The sequence below is a fragment of the Macaca mulatta genome, chromosome 4 (assembly GCF_049350105.2).
Source record: "Macaca mulatta isolate MMU2019108-1 chromosome 4, T2T-MMU8v2.0, whole genome shotgun sequence".
NCBI classification, from domain to species: domain Eukaryota; kingdom Metazoa; phylum Chordata; class Mammalia; order Primates; family Cercopithecidae; genus Macaca; species Macaca mulatta.
In genome coordinates this window covers 126,942,753-126,966,737 of record NC_133409.1, presented here as the reverse complement: position 1 = coordinate 126,966,737, position 23,985 = coordinate 126,942,753, and the positions used below count along the sequence as shown (strand labels likewise).

Here is a 23,985-nt window from a genome sequence, read left to right as displayed (position 1 = left end):
TAGCTGAAAGGGGAGAGCACTGTCTCAGCCAAATTGGACTGATATGATTGAGTATATTAATTTACCCAAAAAAGAAAGAATATGACATATACCTTCTTATCATGAAGAGGGATACATGTGATTTATTCTAATCCGATACCATTAAATATTCAGGCTATATAGAATGAATTATGGAACTAATCCTCTTTAAACATTTTTACCTGCCATTTTTATGTTAGCATACCTACGTTAAGATACTGGCTAGCATTTAGCTTTTTTTTTTTTTTAATAAGTAAATAAATTGGTGATATCATTAATACTTCCATTAATATGATTGCTTAAAAAATAAATAATAAATGAATCCATTCTTGATTTCCTGCTAGATTGAGGGCCAGAACTTAATACTAATCCTCTAAGGCAATCCAATCTATTTTTTGGAGCTGTTTTGGTTCTCTTGAAGACAGACAGCCTGTCTTCCCAAATGATGACATGAGCCAAAGGAATGGCTGTTTAATCATAATTTTTAACTTAATCAGTAGATTGAATGATTTTGTATATAGAGCACTGAATTGTGAGCCTTGTGTCTTGATAAATGGTGACAACCAACACCAAGTCACACAAAACAAAAGTAAGAATTCATTCCTCCTCCTTCTCAACCTGCCCATCATCTCAACTGGTCTCCAGATCCTGGAAATTTTAAATTCTGACATTTCTTGTACCTGCCATTTTCTCTTCATCATTGCTACTTTTAGTTCAGCCCTTGTCATTCTCCCCTAAACTACTGACATAGCTTCGTGACAGGCAATTTACCTTGTTTCCAAACCATCTTCCATAGCATTGCTTAAGCAATTTTTCAAAACCCAACCAGGTTACTCCCTTTTGGAACTCACCAAAAGCCTCTCTTTCTTCTGTTAGTCTTCTTGGTGAAGCATAAAAGGCCACCCATAATTAGCACTTATATTTTCCTCTTCATCCACTGAGTCTCAGTAATGTTAGTCCATCTGAAGTCCGCAGAACAAACCTCAGAGTCTTGCCTCCTTGTGGTTTCTCAGCTTCTCCCGATTTTGGCTGCCTTGTCCCTCCACTCCTGGCCACACCTCATCAGGCTGTTAGTGAGGAGTTTGATGGGCAAGTTATGGTGAGGTGATCAAGTAAACCTAATTATTATTATTATTATTATTTTATTATTTTGGTGAGGTCCTCCAATAAAAAACCGCAAGAGTATTTTTAAATTTCTCCAAAAAATACTGCATCATATCTGTTTTTATTACTCGGTGTCTGAGAACTCTGTTTACAGGTCTTTTAGCCAAGAAACTCATGACATATGTATGTATTCTTTTCAGAAATGTCAATTTTAGGTTGGCTAGATCTGAAAAGACTCCTCCAGACAGTAGCATGCTACAAAAGTTTTAAGTAGACAGATATAGTGGTAATGCAAAGGTGATTGGAGGAAGTCGAATGTCATTGAACAAAAGATTTAAACAACTTTATGTTCCAAAAAGAAATGCCCTTTAATATGAAGTGTTTTTTACTGATTTATCAGAGTTTTATTTAATATTTTTTCTTTTTTTCTCTTTTTTTATGTAGCTTAATTTGTATTCTAGTTTATCCAATTCATGCAACTAGTGTCTGTTCCTCATTTTTGTTTTTGTAGAGTCTTTGACACAAAAGTCTTTTAGTAAATATTACATGTCTTTTGCCAAGGTGTGAGGTCTAGTGCATTTAACTGTCATGAGAATGATACGTTAGCTAAAACAAAGTTTATCAAAAGCAATTACATCAATTTAGGGAATTTTGAATGGGAATTTCAGAGCCTTTGGATGCTTCAGTAGCAGCTGTGGATGTGCTTACAAAGCCCAATAAGTAGAGCTTAGGACTACTCATGAAAATTCCCACCAGAGCAGCTGTACTTTCTTCTGTTTCATTTATATATTACAACATTTTACTTGAAATGTAGAATACATTTTAAAATCAGGTACACATTATAATTAGAAACTATCAAAATTGATAATTCTATCTCTAAAATGTTCTGATTCAATAGCAGCTTTCATTTAAATGAAAGTATTATTTTCATTGACATTAAATTGGGCTTTATTAATTTGAGGTGTCTATAATTTGCTTGGGGTAAAATTGTGTTATCTCTTTACTCAACTTATTGAAATTTAGTACTTCCTGTGCTATCTTTGTCCCTAATAGAAATTACAGATATTGTTATATAACATTTTATTTGTGGAAGTTCTCTCAAATTAGGGTCTATGATAATCACTACACTGAAACGACAGTATTTTTAGACTTACTTGGATCTTGATGTTTACTTCTGCAATGATAAAGCATATATATTACTTTATCACAAATTTAAAACATTTTGACAAGTATGTTTTAACATACTTAATTGCTTTATATTCTTTTAAAAATGTTTTGCCCTTAAAATATTATTCTGAGAAGGAGTCTATACACAAAGAGGACTGATGGCTCAATTAACAGGCATTCAATGGTAATACAGCCGATATTATTTTGTTTTGGATAAGCAGCCATATGACCACAGGTGCTTTCTATACCTATAAGTTATGGACCTCAGCAGCTGTACTTGTTTGGCAAAGATTAGCAGTAGTCACTGAGTCTTACATTCAGGATCTGTGTATCACTGCACTCTAGAAAATCATAATTATATCACCTTCCTTGAACAGAAAGATATGTTACTCTCTTCCTTTGTTTCGTAAGTTTATTTTCCTTGTGTTTTTTGTTCTTAAACTCAGTACTTAGATGCTTTACTAAGTATGTGGTTTTTGCTGCCCCAAGATCCCTTCAGCTGCTGCTTCTAATACCATAATTTTCCTTCATGATGCACCCCTTCTGCACCATCAGATTCTATGCTTTGAATAGGGCCAACTCCACTGACAACCTATATGTATGATACTGGACATGGGGTAAGTTCCTTTTGTAAAACTGATTGGCACTTGACACATCTAAAACTGATGTAACTTAATTCTTCAACTTTAATAGGAAAAGAATCACACTTTCTACTCTGCTTTCTAAGAGAGAAGGATGTTTGCCAAGGACTTCACAGCCATCTTCCCACCAGAAGGAAATAGCCTTTCTGGGAATAGAACTGGTAGAGAAGAATGCAGCTAAGAGACAGGAGGAAACAAACAACTTAGACCCAGAAAAAAACAGTTTAAAACACGCCCAAATTTAATTCTTCCCCTGGACTCTTCAACTATGGTAGTAACCAAGTCTGTCCTAGCTTAAGTCCTTTTAAGTTGGCTTATATCAAAAAGAACAATTATCTTGGTAGAAGTCATTAGGAAAGTTTAATGACTCAATCCCTTGAAATGAAGAGAAGATTGATTAATTTTATGATATTATAATCATTCTGTTATGTAATAATTAATTCAGTGAATGTAATATAATCAATTTTTTTGTGTGATGTAAGCCCCTCATATACATACTTTATATTACAGCAAGCATTAACACAATCAACACATTTTACAGAGGAGTGAATAACTTCCAAAGTCAAGTCCCTCATCTAGATCTACAGAGAAAAGCAGTGTTATAATTTTTGTTTGTTGGACTCTAGAGTCTGTGTTTTTTCATTACGCCTGCGGAAAACGAAATATAGTATAACTTCTCTACTAGCATAAAATAAACATGAACAATATGCAATCAAAAACTCAGTTGTGTAACTGCACAAATACTTCTCTCCCATCCCTATATCTTCTTAATTTCTTGCTGAAGCAGCATTTTATATATTTTTTGAGCGTTCATTATAGAAAGGCTTCCAGGTGATTTAAAAATAGAAGTCTCATGGCACCCCGAGAAAGATGATATGCTGTAGGTTTACATGAAGAAGGTCATAGCCAAACTAAGACATAAGATAAATAAGTCCCTTCATTGAAACTAGGAAAAAAAATAGTTGTCAAGGGATGAGCACAAATGTAGATGATTACTTTCCAGTGGAACATGGAATTTCTGCATCACTGGGAAGAATTTTTTTTTTCTTTTTTTTTAACACTGTAGCTGTATTTGAAGGGTATTAGATACTGTAGCTGAAGTGGCATAATTTTTAAGCATACTGGGGTTTGTGGCACATGTAATACAACATAGTTTGGGAAGCAGCTTCCCAGTATGTATGAGGTATATCAGGCTAATTCTAGTATAACTTGGATTTCGCATACATTTTCCAGGGCTATTGTGCCTTTTCTGCTTTTCTGTTTCCTCAAATGACATGAAATTGCCTTAATGAGGCTAATTAAAAAAGTGGAAACTGAGTATGCCCAAGTGTCTGAAAATTTGGGGTCATATTTGGGAGGCTTTTAAGTAGTGTAGTATTTTAGTTAAGGAAAGTAAACGTTTTTCATGAATGTGCAGATTATGTATCATTTCTCTTAGTATTTGGCTCATGGGCTTTCTCCAAGGCATAATATCCTACTATCCAAGACCAGCACCCTCAGGAGAATAATTGAATTTGAATATAATTAGAACAGTTCACAGCTTAGGAAACACTAGGGAGGAAATGATGACCCAGGAAGCTGACTTGAACTGGTAATGCCTTTAGGAAGCAAACACCGAGGCTGAAGCCTTATTCTGTACAGTTACTGTTAAGAAAGTTGTCAGAAGAAACACATCTGCCTTTTTTTCCAGGTGAACAGCTGTGAGTTGTCCAGCATGATAGTGCTTATTTTCTTGGGTAAGTGAATGGTGCCTCTGGTTTATCTGAATTATTCATAATACTAATTCTTTTTAAACTGAACACTATCACACTTAAGCTTAACAGGAGTTTATAATATGAAGTACCAAGTAAATTACAAATTTATGCTTTACCATGGTTTATTCCTCTTGCAAAAATGTACGCTCACTTTTACTCATTTATTTCTAACTCTATGGATAATGCAGAATATGATAATTGCATTAATCTCTCAGCTTGTTTCTGTCTTATTGTATAAAGTAACCCAATGACTTTGAGTTATTTATTAGGATTGATGGAATTCACACATGTGTTAGAACCTTTTAGAAATAAAACCTTCCAGTATCTTTTTACAAGTTATAAGATGAAAAATTTCAAACTATTATCTATTTTATTTATTTTGCTTTGAAATTAATAAAAATAAGGTTAATTTAAACCATTCAGTTTACCTACAGTGTTAATATTTACTAACTAGAAGTAATTTAGTGAAATAAAACAAATTAACACCATATCAAAATGCTTCATATTTTGATTAATTTTTATGATCTAGAACTCAAGTGTGGACTTACTTCTCATGTATGGGATCCGATGAATGTATTATAAGATGTTGATGAAAAATAATTTATTTTTATTTAATGCAGAACCCATGGAAATGTATTTGCTAGATGTGTGACTGGAGAATATTTTATAGCTTCTTTAGCATTTGGTAGAATCTATAAACTGAATTCAGAAAAGGAATAATTGTAATTGTAGCTAGATAGTAATTTTAAAAATATGACATTTTACCTTTAAACTAATATACACTTGATGAATAAAGGCATACTTGTGGGCAGGAAAGCAAAGTTTACTTTAAATTGTATTGAACATAAAAGGAGAGTCATATCAAGTCAAGGAAACAAGCTAAGAAGGAGAGAAATCCCTTATATATTTTCAGTTTTTCTTTGGTTTAAGTAATAGTCTTCCATTGTTCCAGAATTTTGCTTTTTGTAATTATTCCTAAAATATTTTCTTATTTTTATAAAGATTGTTAATATTTCTAAAGTTCTTTTTTTGTTGTAAAGAGAAATATAGGAAACTATAATTTTTATAGATCAGGCAGCAACATAATGAAGCTCACAAAATACATTACAGACTCATTATGACCTCAGTTGAAAAGGCAATGGCCTCTTATTTTCATCTTTTACTTCTAAATTAACTTGACGCCAGGTTGCATGAAGGAGGGAAATAATTTCTTAACATTGTTAGAACTAAAATTATACTATTTGATAGGTTGTACCAACATTTCCCATATTATATTTTTTAGAATGCTTGTTTGACATTAAATAGGTCTTATAATGAGGAAAATGTCTGTTGGCAAAGAAATGGGGAAAACAATGAATTTTAAAAACTCAGACCATTTAATAGGATAATGAGTCCTATACGTCTTTAAAAGAGTGATATAATTTGCAGCATTATCCAAAAATAGAAGTTATTTTTCATTAAGCATTACAGGAAAATTCTTGAAAAATCCTAGGTTAAATATAAAACCACAAATCATAGTCAGGAATGAATAAGGCAGATTTTGGAAAGGTAAAGTTATATTTCTGATTCTTGTGGACCAAATCATTGAGGTGGTTTTCTTAGCTGAGTCAATATTTTGTCTGAGTAGAAGGTGTGGAAAATCCTATAAAATAATCTATTAAGTAGCTTGTTCAACCAAAAACTGAAAATGTGTAAGGAAGTAAAACATAATTGGGGAAGATAACATGTAGTATTTCCAAGTGATTATTACTCTGAAGTACTGATGAAATTTTGATATATCCAGGAAATTATCACTTATAAGATTCTTGAGGGGGCTTTTCACAAGATATAATGATTAATGGCATTAATAACCATTTTCTTATAAGTTGAGTTTATGACTTCAAATTCCTATTTCTGGGTCTTTGGAAAACTGGATTTGACCAAGTAACTTTGGCCTAGGATCAAAAGGGTCGTCTTTTTCTTTCTCTGGGCTTGCCAACTAAAGAGTACAAGGGCTTGGCTAGATGTGGTTGTCCATGAACACATGAGAAAACAGAAAGCTGATATGTCCATTTCCACTCCAGCCCTCAGCAAGGAAAATGTTACCAAGCTACACCCATGGGCCTAATCTCCAAGTGCAGTGACCCAGCAAGTAGTACATATGGTCCAATCAGTTGTCTTGGATTCTTCTTATAAGATGAGATTTGGAAAGAGGTAAGATTTAAAAAAAAAAAAGATTTCAAGGCCTTACTTGAAGCCGATCACTCTATATTGTCACAGGTGATTCATGATTAACAACAGCGTTTAAAAATTCAAATAATTTCAGTCTTATTTAGTTATAGCTTGACTCTCTTGATGACAGTTACTGTAACTGTCTCTGTAACACAACTGCAATCCCCATTTTTTTTCTATTAATTGATTTGGCTAGTGTCAGTTCATATGTTTGCAGAATCAATTTGACTAACTTGTGTAACACATTAACATTGCTATTTTCTTGATTGTTTTTGGAAAATTTGCTGTATTTCTCCTCTAGCAAAAGTAACTTGTAAATATCTGGAAGGTATTATTTTTTTAGATGTTATCCGTTATTTATACATGTCTTATATATAAACAACTAATAAGTTGGGTATACGTCAGTATTCATTTATTGAATACCTATACTGCATAATTGTGTTTGATGACAAAATACAGTTATAAATTATCCTTAATGTCTGTGGGTGAAGCTGTACAATCCAGTGGTGGAAACAAGCACATGAATATATACACTACGGAACAGTAAATTCTGTAATTGGGGGATCCCTACAGTTCTAGTAAGTGGATGAAAGACGTCAAATTCATTTTGGGTGTGGAAAAAGGGGAGGATAGAATTCAAGTAAAGTTTCCAGAAAATAGCCAATAATTGTGTTCAGTTTTAAACAACAAAAAGGGTTATTCCGGAAGAAAAAGAAAGAAAATGCTCATCAGGAACCAGACAGTATGTACACAGAGGTGTAAGACAACATGGATCATTTGGGAAATGATAAATGCTTGAGGTCTTCCAGATTGCACATGGTGAGGAATATGAGAGCCCTGATATGAGAAATCATTTAAAGGATATAAACAGAAAAATGGCAAGACTAGAATAGTGCATTAGGTAGATTAGGGGTTATACAGAGCCTATCTGAATAAGGTTCTGAATAAGATTCAAACTGGAGGTAGACTGACTAATAAGTTAAACAAATGCTCAAAGTGAAAGTCAACAAATTTAGCAAGAATGAATATGGGAGAGTGAAGTTGAGGATGGAAAATAGTCCACCACAAAACCAAGATTTCTAGTTTTGGTGCTTATGTTAATTGTGGCATTATGGATGAAGTAGAGTGGACCACAGTGGAACAATGATGATGAAGACCCTGTGAAAGTGTTTCTGAAACATTCAGGTAGAGACAACAATTACGTATCTATGACTGGAACACTGGAAATACTGAGATTGAATTATACATTTGAGAATCATCAGACTTTAGTTCAAACCATAAAAGTACATGGAATTTTCTGCAGAGAATGTATAAAATGAAAATAGAAGAGGTCTGAGAAGAGAACCTAAGCTAAAATTATACTTTGCTAGAAAAGTAAAATGATCCTGGGAAGAATTTTAGCTGTGGTCAGAAAATACAAAGTGGATAAATATCAAGAGAACAAGAAGGGAGGACTGGCAAAGGAAAAGTTTCAAAAACAAAAAGTCAACAAAATGCTCAATGGCGAGATAAAGTTTAAAACCATTAAGTTAGACTTTAAAGGGGTAGAGACATTTTTAAGAGCAGTTTTAATGGAACAATAGTAATAAAAATAATTTATAATTGAAGAATAGATGATGAGAAGTCAAAATGAGCAAATTTAAAGTAATTCATTTAAGAATCTATAGAAAGAAGTATAGATCTACAGCTAGAGAGGAGGTTAAGGTTATTCCCACCATCAATAATTTCACTACATGTTGTTTTCCATAATTCTGCTCCTTATCATGAATAACTTATATTCGAAGAAAATGGATGCCAAACTTATATTACAAACTTGTTTTTGTTGTTGTTGTTATTCAAGCTTTGGGGCTAAGCTTGGAAAATGAATACACTTCCCAAACCAATAATTGCAGATATTTAAGAGAGCAATGCCTACATGATGCAAATGGATGTAAACATGCTTGGAGAATAATGGAAGATGCCTGCAATGATTCAGGTAAACAAGTTGCTAAGAATACACTTAAATGATTTATTTTTACTAAGATAAAAATAGGATTTGATATTTCGTCATTATCCTAAGAACTAAGTTTTTCCCTAAGTATCTTTCTCAGTCTTGACCTCCAATCGATTCACTTTTAATCATGTATTAGCAAATTTAATTACAAAAGGATTTTCTTAATTACTAAAGTGCTGTAATTACTGATGCTGAGGGCAGCATTATTCGAGATTTCAGATTATTTTCTTACCTTTCACGCCATGTATAATGCTACAATTTTACGCATTCTTCTCAGAACCATGGCAGTATTTTTTTCAAATAAAAGGTTATTTTGATTATATATGTCAATGATAAAATAGAAAAAATAAGATTTGTTATAATAATTGTGTATTTGTCCATGTATAATGTACATTTTATATTCTTGAAACATATATACAGTATTTTCAATTCTATGTCAAGAACAAGTAAAGCTATAGTTTTGTTTTTAGCTTGTGCTACCTTCCATACATTTGTGGGGAGGTTCAAGAGTTGAGAATGTGAATATTGGAGAGTGACTGCTATTTTCTTTTTTCTTTTTTTTCTTTCTTCTTTTTTTTTTCCAGACAGAGTATAGCTCCGTTGCCAGGCTGGAGCTTGGCTCATTGCAACCTCCGCCTCTCGGGTTCAAACAATTCTTTTTCCTGCCTCAGCCTCCAGAGTAGCTGGGACTATAGGTGCGCGCCACCACATAGTAATTTTTGTATTTTTAGTAGAGACAGGGTTTTACCATCTTGGCCAGGATGGTCTCAATTTCTTGGCCTCATGATCTGCCCGCCTCGGCCTCCCAGAGTACTGGGATTACAGGTGTGCGCCACTGTGCCCGGCCTGTATTTCCTTAAAAAGAAAAAATATATATATTTTGAATATTCAAGTAGCTAAATAAGCATTGAATGAGAGCATTATAGTAAGACTCCTTTCACTAAAAGTAAATAGAATAAACTCTATAGTAGAACATAGTCAATTTATACAGTAGAACATTGTATAATCTATTTATTTTGATGATTAAACTTCTTGCTGCATTTTATAAGGCTATTTAAAATATGCAGTCAAAATATTATATTTAGGTGTCACAAATAGTAACTTATTTATTAATTTCAGTTTACAAATAGCAAGTCATTTGCAGTAAATTGCAATAATATTTGCATAATTATTTTATGTATGAAGCTGAAATATACATATTCTCAAATGTACAAATGAAATAAACTCAAGTATTTTTATTCAGAATAATTAAAAGAAAATGTTCAGGTAGAGGAATATATATTTTTAAATTAATGCAGAAAAAGAAATATTGGTAATTATGAAAGACTTATTCAATAATATTTGTTGAGTGTTATGTGCCAGGACCACATAATTTTTAATGATAAATTTAAAGCCGCCTGCACTCCTCTTACTATAGTCTTACAATGACATGAAAATGAAAGATCAGATTATGACAAAATAGCTAATAAAATAGATAAGCTGATAAAACACTAAGATTAGAGAGCATTCTGGTCACCTCGTGTAAGAGTAGCCTTATTTTTACTGAAAAGCAAGAAATGATGTTCTAAGTAGGAAAAAGCTATTTCGAAATGCAGCAAGTTTTAATATAGAAAGTACATTATGGAAAATATTCAATGAAAATACATGTTTTTTTAAAAAAGTCACTTATATGGGCATCCTGCAGCAACCCCAGATAATCTTACCATATTAATTAATTATTCAGATTAATATGTTAAAAGTCCTTTGGGGAGGAAGAGTCCAAAATTATAATAAGATTTGTATCTATAGTGTTATGTGTTTGATTGTGAGATCCAGGTGACCCCTGCAAGATGAAGAATTCATCATACTGTAACCTGAGTATCCAGTACTTAGTGGAAAGCAATTTCCGATTTAAAGAGTGTCTTTGCACTAATGACTTCTATTGTACTGTGAACAAACTGCTTGGAAAAGAATGTGTCAATAAATCAGGTAATATTTTATTATAAGAAATGTTTATAGTCATGAAAAAGCAAAAATTTCAAAATTAACCACATCTATGTAATCTGATTAATTTTTTTGTAATTTGATTAATTATTTTCAGAGCTTTATTCTTTTTAAAATTTTGTTGGTACATAGTAGGTGTATATATTTGAAGGGTACATGAGGTGTTTTGATACAGTTCTTGATGTACCTTGGGGTTCTGTGAACCATAGACCTCAGCAAGTGCATGACGTATTTCTTTCATTGCTAACCAAAATTCTAAGCTTCATTCGAGTCATTAGAATTATAGATTCACTCACTCAATTCATATATTTGTGAAGTTTATTGTGGCTTTGCATAACACCTAGATGATAGAAGACAAATAATACATTATCTTTTTTGTTAAGGAACTCCAAGTCTCCTGGGAGAAATAAAAATGTAACTAATTGCTAGAGTTGTACTTGCCTTTGCATAGGGACATTTAATCAGGCTAATACACTGGAGTAGTGGTGATCAGCTAGCCTGCATGTACCTTTAAGGGTACAACAAAGATATTCCAAGAGATGTGCACGATCAAGCAGTTCTAAAGTGAACAGTGTCCAGTCTTTAATGTCCCTATATACTCCGAAAAGTAATCAACAGAGGAATGCACCTGTTATCACAGAGTCCTCAATTCTTCTTTCACAATCAACCTTCTCTCACTTTATAAGAGGTAGAGTTACCTCTCATCTACATGGAATGGTCTCATCGTCCAACCCATTCAGTCATCCATGGTGGGCTCATTGAACAAATTTCTGTTCCATGATTTTGCGTTTTCCAGAATATCAACAAATGAAGTTATGTAACATGTAGCCATTTTAATTCAGTTTATTTTATTTAACATAATACATTAGAGATTAATTTTTATCATGTGTAAGTTTATTTTTCTTGATGAGTAGTATTTCATTGTATGAGTGTATAATAGATTGGTTATCCATTCATTATTGAAAGTAAATTGCATTATTTCCAGGTTTTCAGGGATTAAAAATAAGGCTGCTATAAATATTCACATACAAGATTCAGACAAACAAAAGTTTTATTTCACTTACGAAATTGTGGGGTCATATGATAAGTACACGCTTAACGTTACAAAAAGCTTCTAAACTGTAATTCAGATTTAGTGTAACCATCAATGTATAAAAGTTCCAGCTGCTTCATATTCCCAGCAGCACATATTTTTTTTTGCCATTCTAATATATATTTAGTGATACCACATTGTGGGTTTAATTTGCACTTAATTATAATGTGGAGCATATTTTGATGTGCTGTGTGCCATCTATCTATCTTATTTGGTAAAGTATTTCTTCAAACTTTTGCCCATTTTTAAATTGGTGTTTGTTTATTGAGTTTTGAGAGCTGTTTCTGTATGAATAGATATTTTTTTATCAGAATATGTGTTTTGTATTTTTTTTAGTCTTGTCATTTAAGAGTGTCTTAAAAAAACAGAATTTAAAAAATTTTGGTGAAATTCAGTTTATCATCTTTTCTTTCATAGATCATACTTTTGATGCTTCATCTAATAGATATTTAATTCACATTAACAAAGATTTTCTCATATAATCTAGAAATGATGTAGTTTTAGGTTTTATATTTAGGCCTATGTTATATTATGAGTTAATTTTTGTGTATAGTACAAGATATAAGTCAGATTTTCTTCCATGCAGATATCTAATTGTTCCACCCACATATGTGGAAAATAATATCAATTTTACTTTCCTCAAAAGTCATTTGGCCACATATTAATGGCTCTATTTCTAGACTTTCTATTCTTTTTCATTGAGTTAATTCTCTACTTTTGCAAATATTCTACAGTCTTACTATAGCTTCACAGAAAGTCTTGAAATCAAGTAGTATGATTCCTTTAACTGTTATTTTAAAAATAATTTCGGCTATTCTAGCTCTTTGTCTTTAATTTAATTTAATTTAATTTTAGTTGTTGCTGTAGTTGCTGTTTTTGAAACAGCGTCTTGTTCTGCCACCCAGGCTGGAGCACAGTGACCCAGTCTTGACTCAGTGCAGCCTCTACCTCCTGGGTTCAAGCGATTCTCCTGCCAAAGCTTCCCAAGTAGTTGGGATTACAGGCATATGCCACCACACCAGCTAATTTTTGTATTTTTAGTAGAAACAGGTTTTCGCCATGTTGACCAGGGTGGTCTCCCAACTTCTGGGCTCAATTGATCTGCCTGCCTCAGCTTCCAAAAGTGTTGGAATGACAGGTGTGAGCCACCGGGCTGGACCACTTCTTTGTCTTCCCATAAAAATTTTAGAATCAGCTTGTCAGTGTCTGCAAAGAATCCTGCTGACATTTTGACTGGACTTACCTTGAAATTATAAACCGATTTACTATGTCAAGTGTTCAGGTTTATTAACATGATATATTTATTCATTTATTTATAAGTTCATTGATTTAGTTCATCAATATTTGATGGTTTTCAGTATATAGTTCTTGCACAACTTTTTAGGCTTCTACAAACACACCTCAGCTTTTGGTGCTGTTGTAAATGGTAATTTGTTTTACATCTTAACTTTCTATTGATTATAGTGATTATATAGAAATACAATTGATTTTTCTGTATGGAACTTATAGCCTATGACTTGTTAAATGCAATTATTCTATCTTTTATTTGTAGAATCTGCAGGAAATTCTATATAAGTAGTCTTGTCATCTGTAATAGAGTTTCATCTTCCCCTTTCCAATTTGTAGTCTTTCATTAATTTTTCCCTGCTTTATTACCCTAACTAGAGCTTTCAATATAATAGTCAATAGAATTGTTGAAAGTGGACATCTTGCCTTTTCACCTGTCTTAGGAGAAAGTCATTCAGTTTTTTACCATGAAGAGTGTGTTTGTGTGTGTGTTCTTTGCAGGTTCTCTTTATCAAGTGGAGGAAATTCCTTTATATTTCTGGTTTTCTTCATTTTTAAAATCATAAATGCATAAAAATAAATGAATGCTGAATTCTGCAAATTTTTTTTTTGCCTCTATTACTATTAATTACTTCAAACATTTATCTTTTCTTTTTGTTGGGGGTACTCCAATTTTTCTGGCTATTTTAAAATATATAGTAAATTAGTGTTAACTGTAGTCTCCCTACTGTACTATCAAGTACTAGAAATTATTCCTTCTATGTTAATGTATATTTGTACCCATTAACCAACTTCTCTCCATTTCTCCTCCCTCATGTCCTGCCAAGCCTGATCACATTTTTTTCCTTTAGTTTTTTATATGACGAAATTCATTATTTGATTTTTTACTGTTGTTCCAGCCCTTCATTTCAAGGCTAAATTCTATTCAATCATGGTATATTATTATTTTTGTATTTCTGGATTCAACTGCTAACATTTTGTTTAAAAAAACTATGTTCATAAAGTATATTGGCATGTTGATTTGTTTTCTTATAATGTCTTTGTCTGGTTTGGTATCTAAGTTATGCTGGCCTTGTAAAATCATTTGGAAAGTATTTCCTCCTCTCCAATATTCTGGAAAAGCACAAAAATAATTGATGTTATTCCTTCCTTAAATGATTGATTTCATTAACCAGTAAAGATATCTGGGCCATGCTTCATTAAAAAGGTTTGAAAATATAAATTCAATGTGTTAACTTGTTGTAAGACTATTCTTGTTATCTGTTTCTTCATGAGTGACCTTTGGTAGTTTGTATCTTCCATTTGCTGAATTTATGTTGGATTTTTATCCTTAAAGTTTTCAGTTTACTGTTTCTTTTTGGTTTCTATCTCTCTACAAAGTTGCTCCTAGTATTTCCTAATTGCCCTTTTTAATGTCTGTAGTAGTTGCAGTGATGTCCTTTTTATGTTTAGATATCGATAATTTGTATAATTTGTGTCCTTTTAGTTTTACTATTCATTGTTTCTTTATGTGTATGTCTGATTTGATTTTAAGGTGTTTCCCATTTTCTTGCTTCCTAACATAAAACCTTGAACCACTGATTTGAGATTTTATTCTTTCCTCATATAAGCATTTAATACTATGAATGTCCTTCCAAGTACTGATTCAGCTATAGCCACACATTTTGATACGTTGTTTTAATTTATATTTATGTCAAAATATTTTCTCCTTTCCTTTGTGACTTCCTCTTTGTTATGATTTATTTTATTATTATTATTATAGTATTTTGAGGCAGAGTCTCTCTCTGTCACCCAGGCTGGAGTGCAGTGGAGTAATCTCAGCTCACTGCAACCTCCTTCCCCTATGTTCAACCTATTCCACTGCCTCAGCCCCCTGAGTAGGTGGGATTACAGATGCATGCCACCACACCTGGCTGATATTTGTATGTTTAGTAGAGACATGATTTTGCCATGTTGTCCAGGCTGGTCTTGAACTCCTGACCTCAGGTGATCTGCCAACATCGGCCTTCCAAAGTGCTGGGATAACAGGCATGAGCCACCGTGCCCAGACAGAAGGTTGTTTAATTTCCTAATATCTGAGATTTCTCAGATATCTTCATTATTGATTTCTAGTTTCATTTCAGTATCATCACATAACATATTTTGTATTATCTCAATTCTTAATTAAAATAATAATTGCCAGATATCACCTGTACAATGTGATACATGCTATACACATGATAAGGATACACACATACACACATGCACAGACAAAGTACTAGAAGCCATAGAGTAAAAAACAATGGTGACTCAGAAGACTTCACAGAATTGTCAGACTTCGGCCTTTTAGGGTAAGTTGGTTTCATTAGGGAGGCAAAACAAAATGGATGTTTTAAGCAGAAGAAATAGAATGAAGTGGGGAGCATTTGGGGAGCAAGAATTCCCTTGTTAAGCTGGATAATAGAATGGAAAAGTATTTCATAACACTGGAAAGAAACCAGATATTTATGAAAAGGAGGAAAGCTGAGCTTACATAACTTTCTAAAGAGATTAGACTTTAAACCGTTGTTATGAGGAGCTATTACATATTTTAAATAGAGGAATGTACCATCAGTTTCTCATAAGATATCACAGGCAGTAACTTAGAGAGGATGGAATGGGGGGCAGAGAAAGACGCAGGTCAAGAATATCAGTTAAAAAGCCATCAAAATAATTTGAGAGAGAAGTAATGCATGCGTAACTAAGGCACTGGTCCTGAGAATTATAATAAAATATATACTTAAGGCCTATTTATGAATAATAATCAATAGGAATTGGTGACCAGTTGGATATAAGGAGTTTAAAATGTATTAAGCATAATCTCCAGGTGGCTGGCTTGGAACAAGGGGATTGCTGTACATTGAGCCAGTAAATGAAAAATTGTACAGGACAGGGGACGAAAGTGATGAGTTGTATTCTGAAAACATTTCATCTGAGGTATGCTTTATAATATTTGGGTTAGGAATGTTGGTATTATTTTTCCTAAGTTTGCAACGATAAAAAAAATAGTCTGAAAATGTAAAGGAACATGTCTCATCAAGCTGGCATTGGGAAGCAGAGATCTTGAGGAGAGAAATCTAAAACAGAGATACAGAGGTTTATAAGTAGATAAAAAACATAAAGGAGAGTTAGACTGCCTGGGAAAAACACAAAGAGAAGAGAAAGATATGTTCAGAAGAATTTTATAATCTAGTTGAAGAAATCAAAAAGAAGGTTTTTAAATACAGGAAAAGAAGCTACAGAGAGTGGAATTTTTGAAGTCAATGAAAGAGTACATGAAGAAAATTGTCAAAATGCTGAAAAGTCAAATAAGATAGGGCCTGATAATGGCATTAATTTGCTAATTAGTAGACGTTACTAGTTTTAGATTAAGTAGGCTGAAATGTGAGCATGCTGAAATGCTTATTAAAATATATATTGAGTTTTTCAAGATGGTAAGACGTCTGAAACATCTGAACTTAACAGCCTTAATAGCTACTTTTAGCATATCAAATTTTGACAAAATATTGTATATCAACAGAACTATATATATTTAGAGCAGTTAAATTGAAATCAGTTCACATACTAAACCTATTTTTCCCACAGTAGAAATTTATTAAATACTGCTATGTGGAAATATTGATGAATCAGTCATACAAAAACCTTGTACTCAATGAAAGTTTCATATGGACAAGACCTAAAGGAGAAGGCCTAAATATTCCTGGGACTTCATAAAGGACCTGACATGGTTTTTATGTTTACAGAACGCATTCAGCTGATTTGTTATAATTCATGATAAAGAATTATAAAGAAAATAATTTAAATATGAGAAAGAACATGATAATTTAAATCTTAGCATTCTTTCTATGTCAACTGCAGCATCCTCCACAAACCTTCTAATCATCACTTCAATAAAACGATTTTCTCTCCCTGCTTTGCATTCCCAAAATATTCTCCAGAGTACACAGACATGCACTTTTCTATTCTCAAGAAAATCAGTTTTGTTATTTCTTTTTAAAAATATGCTAAAGCACCTAGCATAATGCCTGACACTTAGCAAATGATTAGTAAATATACAATGTCAGTGTTTTTCATTAATTAAACATATTTTGAGCATCTAAATCATGTGTCCATTCATGAAATATTTATGTGTAAACCCTGGAGAATATATAAAAATCATCATCAAATGAAATGAAAAAGCAAAAGTGATGAAGAAAAATATCACTAAAAGAAATTGAACATTAACATGTGGTTCTATAAACTGTAGTGTTTTTTTGACATGTCAGTTTTTAAAAATGCAAGATCATTTGTAATAGCTCTCTTGAAATAACTTTAAATGGTTTTTGAAAAATAACAGATATTGGAATATTTATAAAAATATGTCTGTACACTTTTGAAAACATATTAAAAAATCATAAGTAAATTCATTTATTTAATTTTTAGTCAACCTTACTCTATTTGTAGGAGAATCAGCCCTGTCCTCAGATTTGACTTCACAAATATCACACAATAGTTCCATAAGAAAGATACACCATTAATAGCTGAAGTAAAGGGTGACTGCAATAGCAGCACATGTCTGTCAGGAATCTGAACATCTTACTTTGTTGTAAGAGAATATTAGGAAAATCTGTGAGAGAGAAACAGAACAATCAAAGACCCTTGATGAAGGCCAAATGTGTGCAGTATTAAGAAAAAGCCTGAAAGAAATTGCTTTGTGGAATTGTTAATGCAGTGATTCCTCTAAAGTAGACTGCATTTGGGAATGTTTGAAGAAATTTGTATACAGGATGCTCAAATGAATGAGGTTCCAGCCTTCCTTGACGACTAAGATGAATTCAGTCAGGACCTTGTTTTATGTTGAGATTAACAATGAAATTAATGGTGTCTTGGACCAGAGTGGTAGCAGGGTGAGATGATAACAGATTCTGGATATATTTTGTTACCAGTGGGTCAATAAAAGAGGAAATGAATGAGGTCCATGGACTAGTCTATGAGATACTTCAACATTTACTAGTGTGAGAGAAGAGGAAGGAATCAGCAATGAAAAACGATAAGGAGCTGCCAGAAAGAGCAAATTAGGAAAGTATTGCATCCAAAAGAAAAACGAAGAAAGAGTTTCAAGGAAGGGTGAAAGTTTAAGAAGATCAAATGATTTGGTAGAGACTTCAGAATCAGAAATCAGCTATTGCATTTGCCAATGTGGAGGTTATGAACTGGATAAGAACAGTATCTGTGGCATGGTAAGCACAATGGCAGGATTAGAGGCGGAGTTTAGAGAGTACATAAGGGGATAGGAAGAGAGAAATTGGAGCCAGAAAATATGGACTGCACTTTGAAAGATTGTTGTTAAGGAAGACAGGAAATAGGGCAGTGCTTGGATAAATAAGTGAGGTAAAAAGAGGGCTTTTTTCCCCAGAAGATGGAAAAAAAAGTTCTGTATGAGAATGGGAATGATTTAGAAAGGGTGATACAATTGATTATGCAGGGTTAAATGGTGAATAATATTCAATATTTATTCAAATATGTTTATTGAATAATAATTGAGTAGAAATGTAAGATAATAAGATATAGTCCCTGATCATGGATCCCACATGCCATTTTCCCAGCATTGTCCTCCAGCATAAAGGGATTCCCAGTTGAAGCCTCTGCTAACATGAGAGTCAAGGTCATCTTATGAGAATGATGAAGGAAATGGTAGGATATGCAGCTTGATGTAAATGCATAATGTCTGGTGACATCTGAAATTGTACACATTAGAAGAAAAATTGCTGGTAATTATTTTTTTTAATTTGTTGTGATACTAGTTAGGATGGTAGTGTGACTTTTCTGTGAGAAAAAAAAACAGTATAAATGAGCAGAAAAGCCACACAGCAAAATTTTATAGGGTTGGAGTTTTATAGAGAATCACTAGAAAGTAAAAGAAGTAAGGACGGAATGACAGTAACAAGAAACTCTTCCTTTATTAGGGTGAGTGATCTAGGCTGGAAAGAGTCTGTGAATCCAGGAGATGATGCTAAGATTGGGAGTGAATAAAAAGATGAAAGTTCCGGAGGTATATATGCACTTGAAGTAATCAAGAATGTGAAGCTTTGGAAGCCAGTAAGATAATTAATATTTGCAATTGAAAGAGAGAGAACTTCATGTCAATGTCAGGTCTAGAAGTTGATCATTGGTGTGGCGTAGTTGGAGTGTCGGTGAAGGTCATAAGGGCAATGGTTAAGGAATTGTGAATTAAGGGTGGAAGATGGTTCTTTTTCCAAAAGGCATAGAGGTAACTTAGCACAATGACAAGATCTGAGGTAGAGGAGAATATTGAGACAGTACCTGAGTCAATGCTGAATATCAGGGCAAGACTTTGAGGTTAATATATGACAAGAGAAAAGAGGGAGGCACAACCAGATAGCATAAAATTCAAAGAAGGATAAATGTTTTATAAGGATGAGTAATTAATATTTTGGAAGCTATAAAGCTAGCAAAGTAGATATAAACACATTCTAATGATATCGTGGTATGTTCTATATGGGAAATGGGCAGCATTCATTAGCAAGAGCTACAGGGAAATGAAGCTAGAGAAAAGCTAGGCTCCCAGATATTACATTCTTCTGTTTTTCTTCTTGCTTCCATGGATGATTCTTCTCAGTCTCCTCTGAGGATCTTCTTTTGCTTTTGCTTTAAATGTTGCCACATACTCCCTAAAAAAGAAATATCGGTTGCATTTAATTCAACTAGTCATTTTATGGAAACATGTTTGTCTACTAGTTTATTGTAAGCATGTTTATCAGATTATAAAATATAAATCAAAATATTTACAAGAGTTTAGTTTCTGATACTATCATGTTAAGAAAAAGAAGATACATGGAAGTACTTCTGATTCTAATATTATATATTAGCATATTTTAGGGATTGTTGGGTATTTTCTGATGAATTGTATAGGATTTTATAACTCACATGTAGGTCTTGTTAGTGAATACTTTTATTTGTTTCTAAAACATATTGACCTTCAACTCCTCTTTCAGTAAAAGCCACTGTTTAAAATACCCTCTGGGAAAAAATGTGTGTATGTGTGTGTGTGTGTGTGTGTAAATGCTAGCTTTATATTTAATGTATAAATGTTAATTTCATATAAAATTAGCGTTTAATGTATAAGTATTATAATACCTTCTAAGAAGCACTTTATTTTCAGACACTAAAAATAACTGTTTTGTTGTGTTGATAACAAGTACTCATCTGGTAAGTAAATTAGACTGCTCTGGCTGCCGTAACAAAATAGTACAGGCTGGGTGGCTTAAAAAGCAAAAATTGTATTTTTCCCCAGTTCTGGAGTATGAAAAATCTCAGATAAAAGTCCCTAGGATCTGTTCCTGGCTAGGAGTCCTCTTTTACTAGCTTGTAGATAGCCAGCCACCCTCTCTCTCCCTGTGTTCTCAGGACCTTTCCTCAGTGAGTGCTCCAGGGGAGATAGACAGCTACCTCCCTGAAGTCTTCTGATATGGACACTAATCCTATTTGATAAGGGCCGCACTCTTATGACCTCATTTAACCTAAAGACACCATCACTCCACAACTGCACAGGGAGATTACGGCTCCAAAATATAAATTTAGAGGTAATGGGAAAAACATTCAGTTAATAACAGTTAATGAAGCTGCTGTTTGTTTATGTCTACACAGCAGTTTCTTGAATATATTTTTGTCAGTGGCACAGCCTTACCAATCAGTCCCAATGCAGAGGTGTTAATCCGTAAAAGAATGTCTAGCCTAGAGTTTTGTACCTGTTACAAAAACTATATGACTCCCTGGGATCTGTTTATTGGGATTTTATTAGATATGGAATAGTAGCACAGAAGTTGGAACCTCCAGATCTTCCTCAGAGAGGTGGGATGATGGGTGGGATCAAGAAGAAGAGTGGTTCTCAAGCTGAGACTTGATCAATTAAGAAAACGAAAACCATGCACAGTGAGAATAGCTTGGACCATATAAGGAGTCTGGAAGGCCGTGACACACCTGAGGGTAGAAGTAAGCTTCCTGCGATAGTACCATCTTATATATGCACTAGACTAGAAGGCAGGAAATATGAACAAACAGCTCAGATTAGGACATACTGAATCATGAAGGGGCATTAATGCCATAACAAAAGTTAGTATCTTAATATCCAATGAAAAAAATAATAATTTTCATTTCAAAATGAAAATCCTATCATCTGATTCCCCTGCCATGTTATGGATACATTAGTGCTCCTTTTAGTTTCTTTTGGCTTTGTTTTGTATGTCTGTATTTCCTTCTAGGCTGTGGGATGCTCGATGACAGGGACTGCAGATTTACATCCTCAGTTTATCACCTGGTACATAGTAGGGAACCAACCAATGTTCCTTTAAAGATTTTGGAATCAGCTGAACATTCGTTTTCATTAATGAGATTTTTCAATACTATAATTATAATTTCTAAGAACTCGTGGAGGATAAGATAATCAGAGGTGAAACTGGGTTTAAAATTGCATTTCAAATTAATGAAGACCCTACTGAGAAGGGTTTCTATACTGGACTGTGGTGGGAGGTGGTGTTCAGAAAATATTCCTTCTGTTTTTTCTTTCCCCCCCACCCCCCCAGTCAGCGCCCAGTGTTTGTTTACTCCATGCATGCAGTCTAGTCACTAGCATTTATTTAAGTCTTCAAGTAACTGAATCCTCAAAGCAGGGCTGTTTAGCTCACTTGAATGGTATTTCAGAGGCTTATTTTCTTCATCTATACCACACTAATTTTGAATATCAAAGGCTAAATACATGTTACATAACGTTGTATGTACTTTTGCTTGAATATATGTGGACTTTACTCATTTATAAATGTGACTCACATATTCCTAGGAAATTCAGAAAATTGTTCAATAATGAAATAGTTTCTTTGTTTTCCTTCTAGATAACATGAGAGAGGATAAATTCAAATGGAATCTAACTACACATTCCCATCATGGTAATGTTGATAAGTTATGATTTTGATCTGCATTGCAAATACCTGATAATATAATTTAAAAGGTGGTTACCAGGCTTCCTAAAGATAGGCCAATACAAAATAAATTACGTTGTTTAACAGTTCTAATATAATAAAATGCAACCAAGTCATTTCATTTCTTTTACTAGTGATCCATCGAAGCAACGACTTTGCCCCTCCGTTATCAATGTATACATGTGCTGAGAAATATTTAGTAATTAAAACCAAATACCAGGTTGGGCTCAGTGGCTCACACCTGTAGTCCCAGCACTTTGGGAGACTGAGGTAGGTGGATCGTTTGAGCCCAGGAGTTTGAGACCGGCCTGGACAACATGGCAAAACCCTGTCTTTGCAAAAACAAAACAAAAACAAAAATCAAAACTTAGCTGGGCATGGGGGCATGTGGCTGTGATCCCAGCTCATTGGGAGGCTGAGGCAGGAGAATCACTTGAGCCCAGGAGATGGAGGTGGCAGTGAGCTGGGATCACGCCACTATACAGCAAGACCCTGTCTCAAAAATGAAACAAACAAAAACCCAAATAGTAGATATTGATTACATTTCATGGATATTTGTGATCATATAAGTTATTTGGCACCAACTGTTTTTGTGTGTAATTGTGTTTCTGTAGGAATATAAACATTTACGTATGCTAGAATAACTATGTGGAACCTTTATTCAAGATTCCCCTCACAAAAACGTGAAGCAGAAGAAGAATCATTTTGCCTTGAGCCAATGAGCTAACCATAAGCTATGTAGTTCAAATGCAATTTCTGAAGATTTATTGTTTGCATTTGAAAACCCTGGACTGGGAGATTTTTCCTTCAGCTCAATTTTGGCCCTGCACACTTCCCATCACTCTAGATAACAATGTGTATCCTGTATAGATGAAAGATGATTCCAATAAGTCTACTCTTTAGGTCTCAGTAAATTCATATTTACTCTAAAAGATGTAATGTTTGCCAAAAATAGGACATTGGTACATCATTGTATTTTGCTCATAGACTTCTCACAGTGTTTTACAGATTCTGTATGTACAGCTTTGTGTTTACTTTTCCACGACCTGGGCATATCATTGCTTTCAGGATTCAAAGGGATGTGGTCCTGTTTGGAAGTGGCAGAGGCATGTGTAGGGGATGTGGTCTGTAATGCACAGTTGGCCTCTTACCTTAAAGCTTGCTCAGCAAATGGAAATCCGTGTGATGTGAAACACTGCCAAGCAGCCATACGGTTCTTCTATCAAAATATACCTTTTAACATTGCCCAGATGTTGGCTTTTTGTGACTGTTCTCAATCTGATATACCTTGTCAGCAGTCCAAAGAAGCTCTTCACAGCAAGCCATGTGCACTGAACATGGTTCCACCCCCTACTTGCCTCAATGTAATTCGCAGCTGCCAAAATGATGAATTATGCAGGTGGGTAAAAACACTCATACATTACTTTCTTATTTCGGCACCTTATTTGTTACAGTCCAGTCCTAACACTTGATCTCATTACATTAGCTAGAGTTCCCACCATCATCCAACATGGTGTAAATAAAGCCAGACAATTCATATTTTTTTGAATCTGTGGTACATGTGCAGTATCGTCTTTGAAATTCAAATGCAGAATAGATTTTTGAAATAAAAAATCAGCATGTCAAAATATGGTAGCCATGAAATAGTATTTAAAAATTATGTATTCAAGTTAGTCTAATGAATGAGTTAATAGACCTGATTTATATATCAGCCTTTTAATTTTTTTGTTTAATTATATAA

At 33.6% G+C, this 23,985-nt stretch overlaps 1 protein-coding gene across 2 annotated transcripts in view; it reads left to right on the top strand.

Moving 5' to 3' along the window:
• GFRAL (GDNF family receptor alpha like) overlaps window positions 1-23,985 on the top strand; it is an 83,238-nt gene that overhangs the window by 13,013 nt on the left and 46,240 nt on the right. The window contains exons 3-8 of one of the 2 annotated variants that reach the window (XM_078001281.1): window positions 4,621-4,666; window positions 6,748-6,877; window positions 8,736-8,870; window positions 10,704-10,856; window positions 22,158-22,211; window positions 23,313-23,643. In XM_078001281.1, coding sequence (XP_077857407.1) covers window positions 8,846-8,870; window positions 10,704-10,856; window positions 22,158-22,211; window positions 23,313-23,643 — 563 coding nt within the window. In that variant the 5' untranslated portion in view covers window positions 4,621-4,666; window positions 6,748-6,877; window positions 8,736-8,845. Of the gene's footprint in view, window positions 1-4,620; window positions 4,667-6,747; window positions 6,878-8,735; window positions 8,871-10,697; window positions 10,857-22,157; window positions 22,212-23,312; window positions 23,644-23,985 lie in introns of both variants that reach the window. The other variant, XM_028847471.2, reaches the window with a different exon arrangement.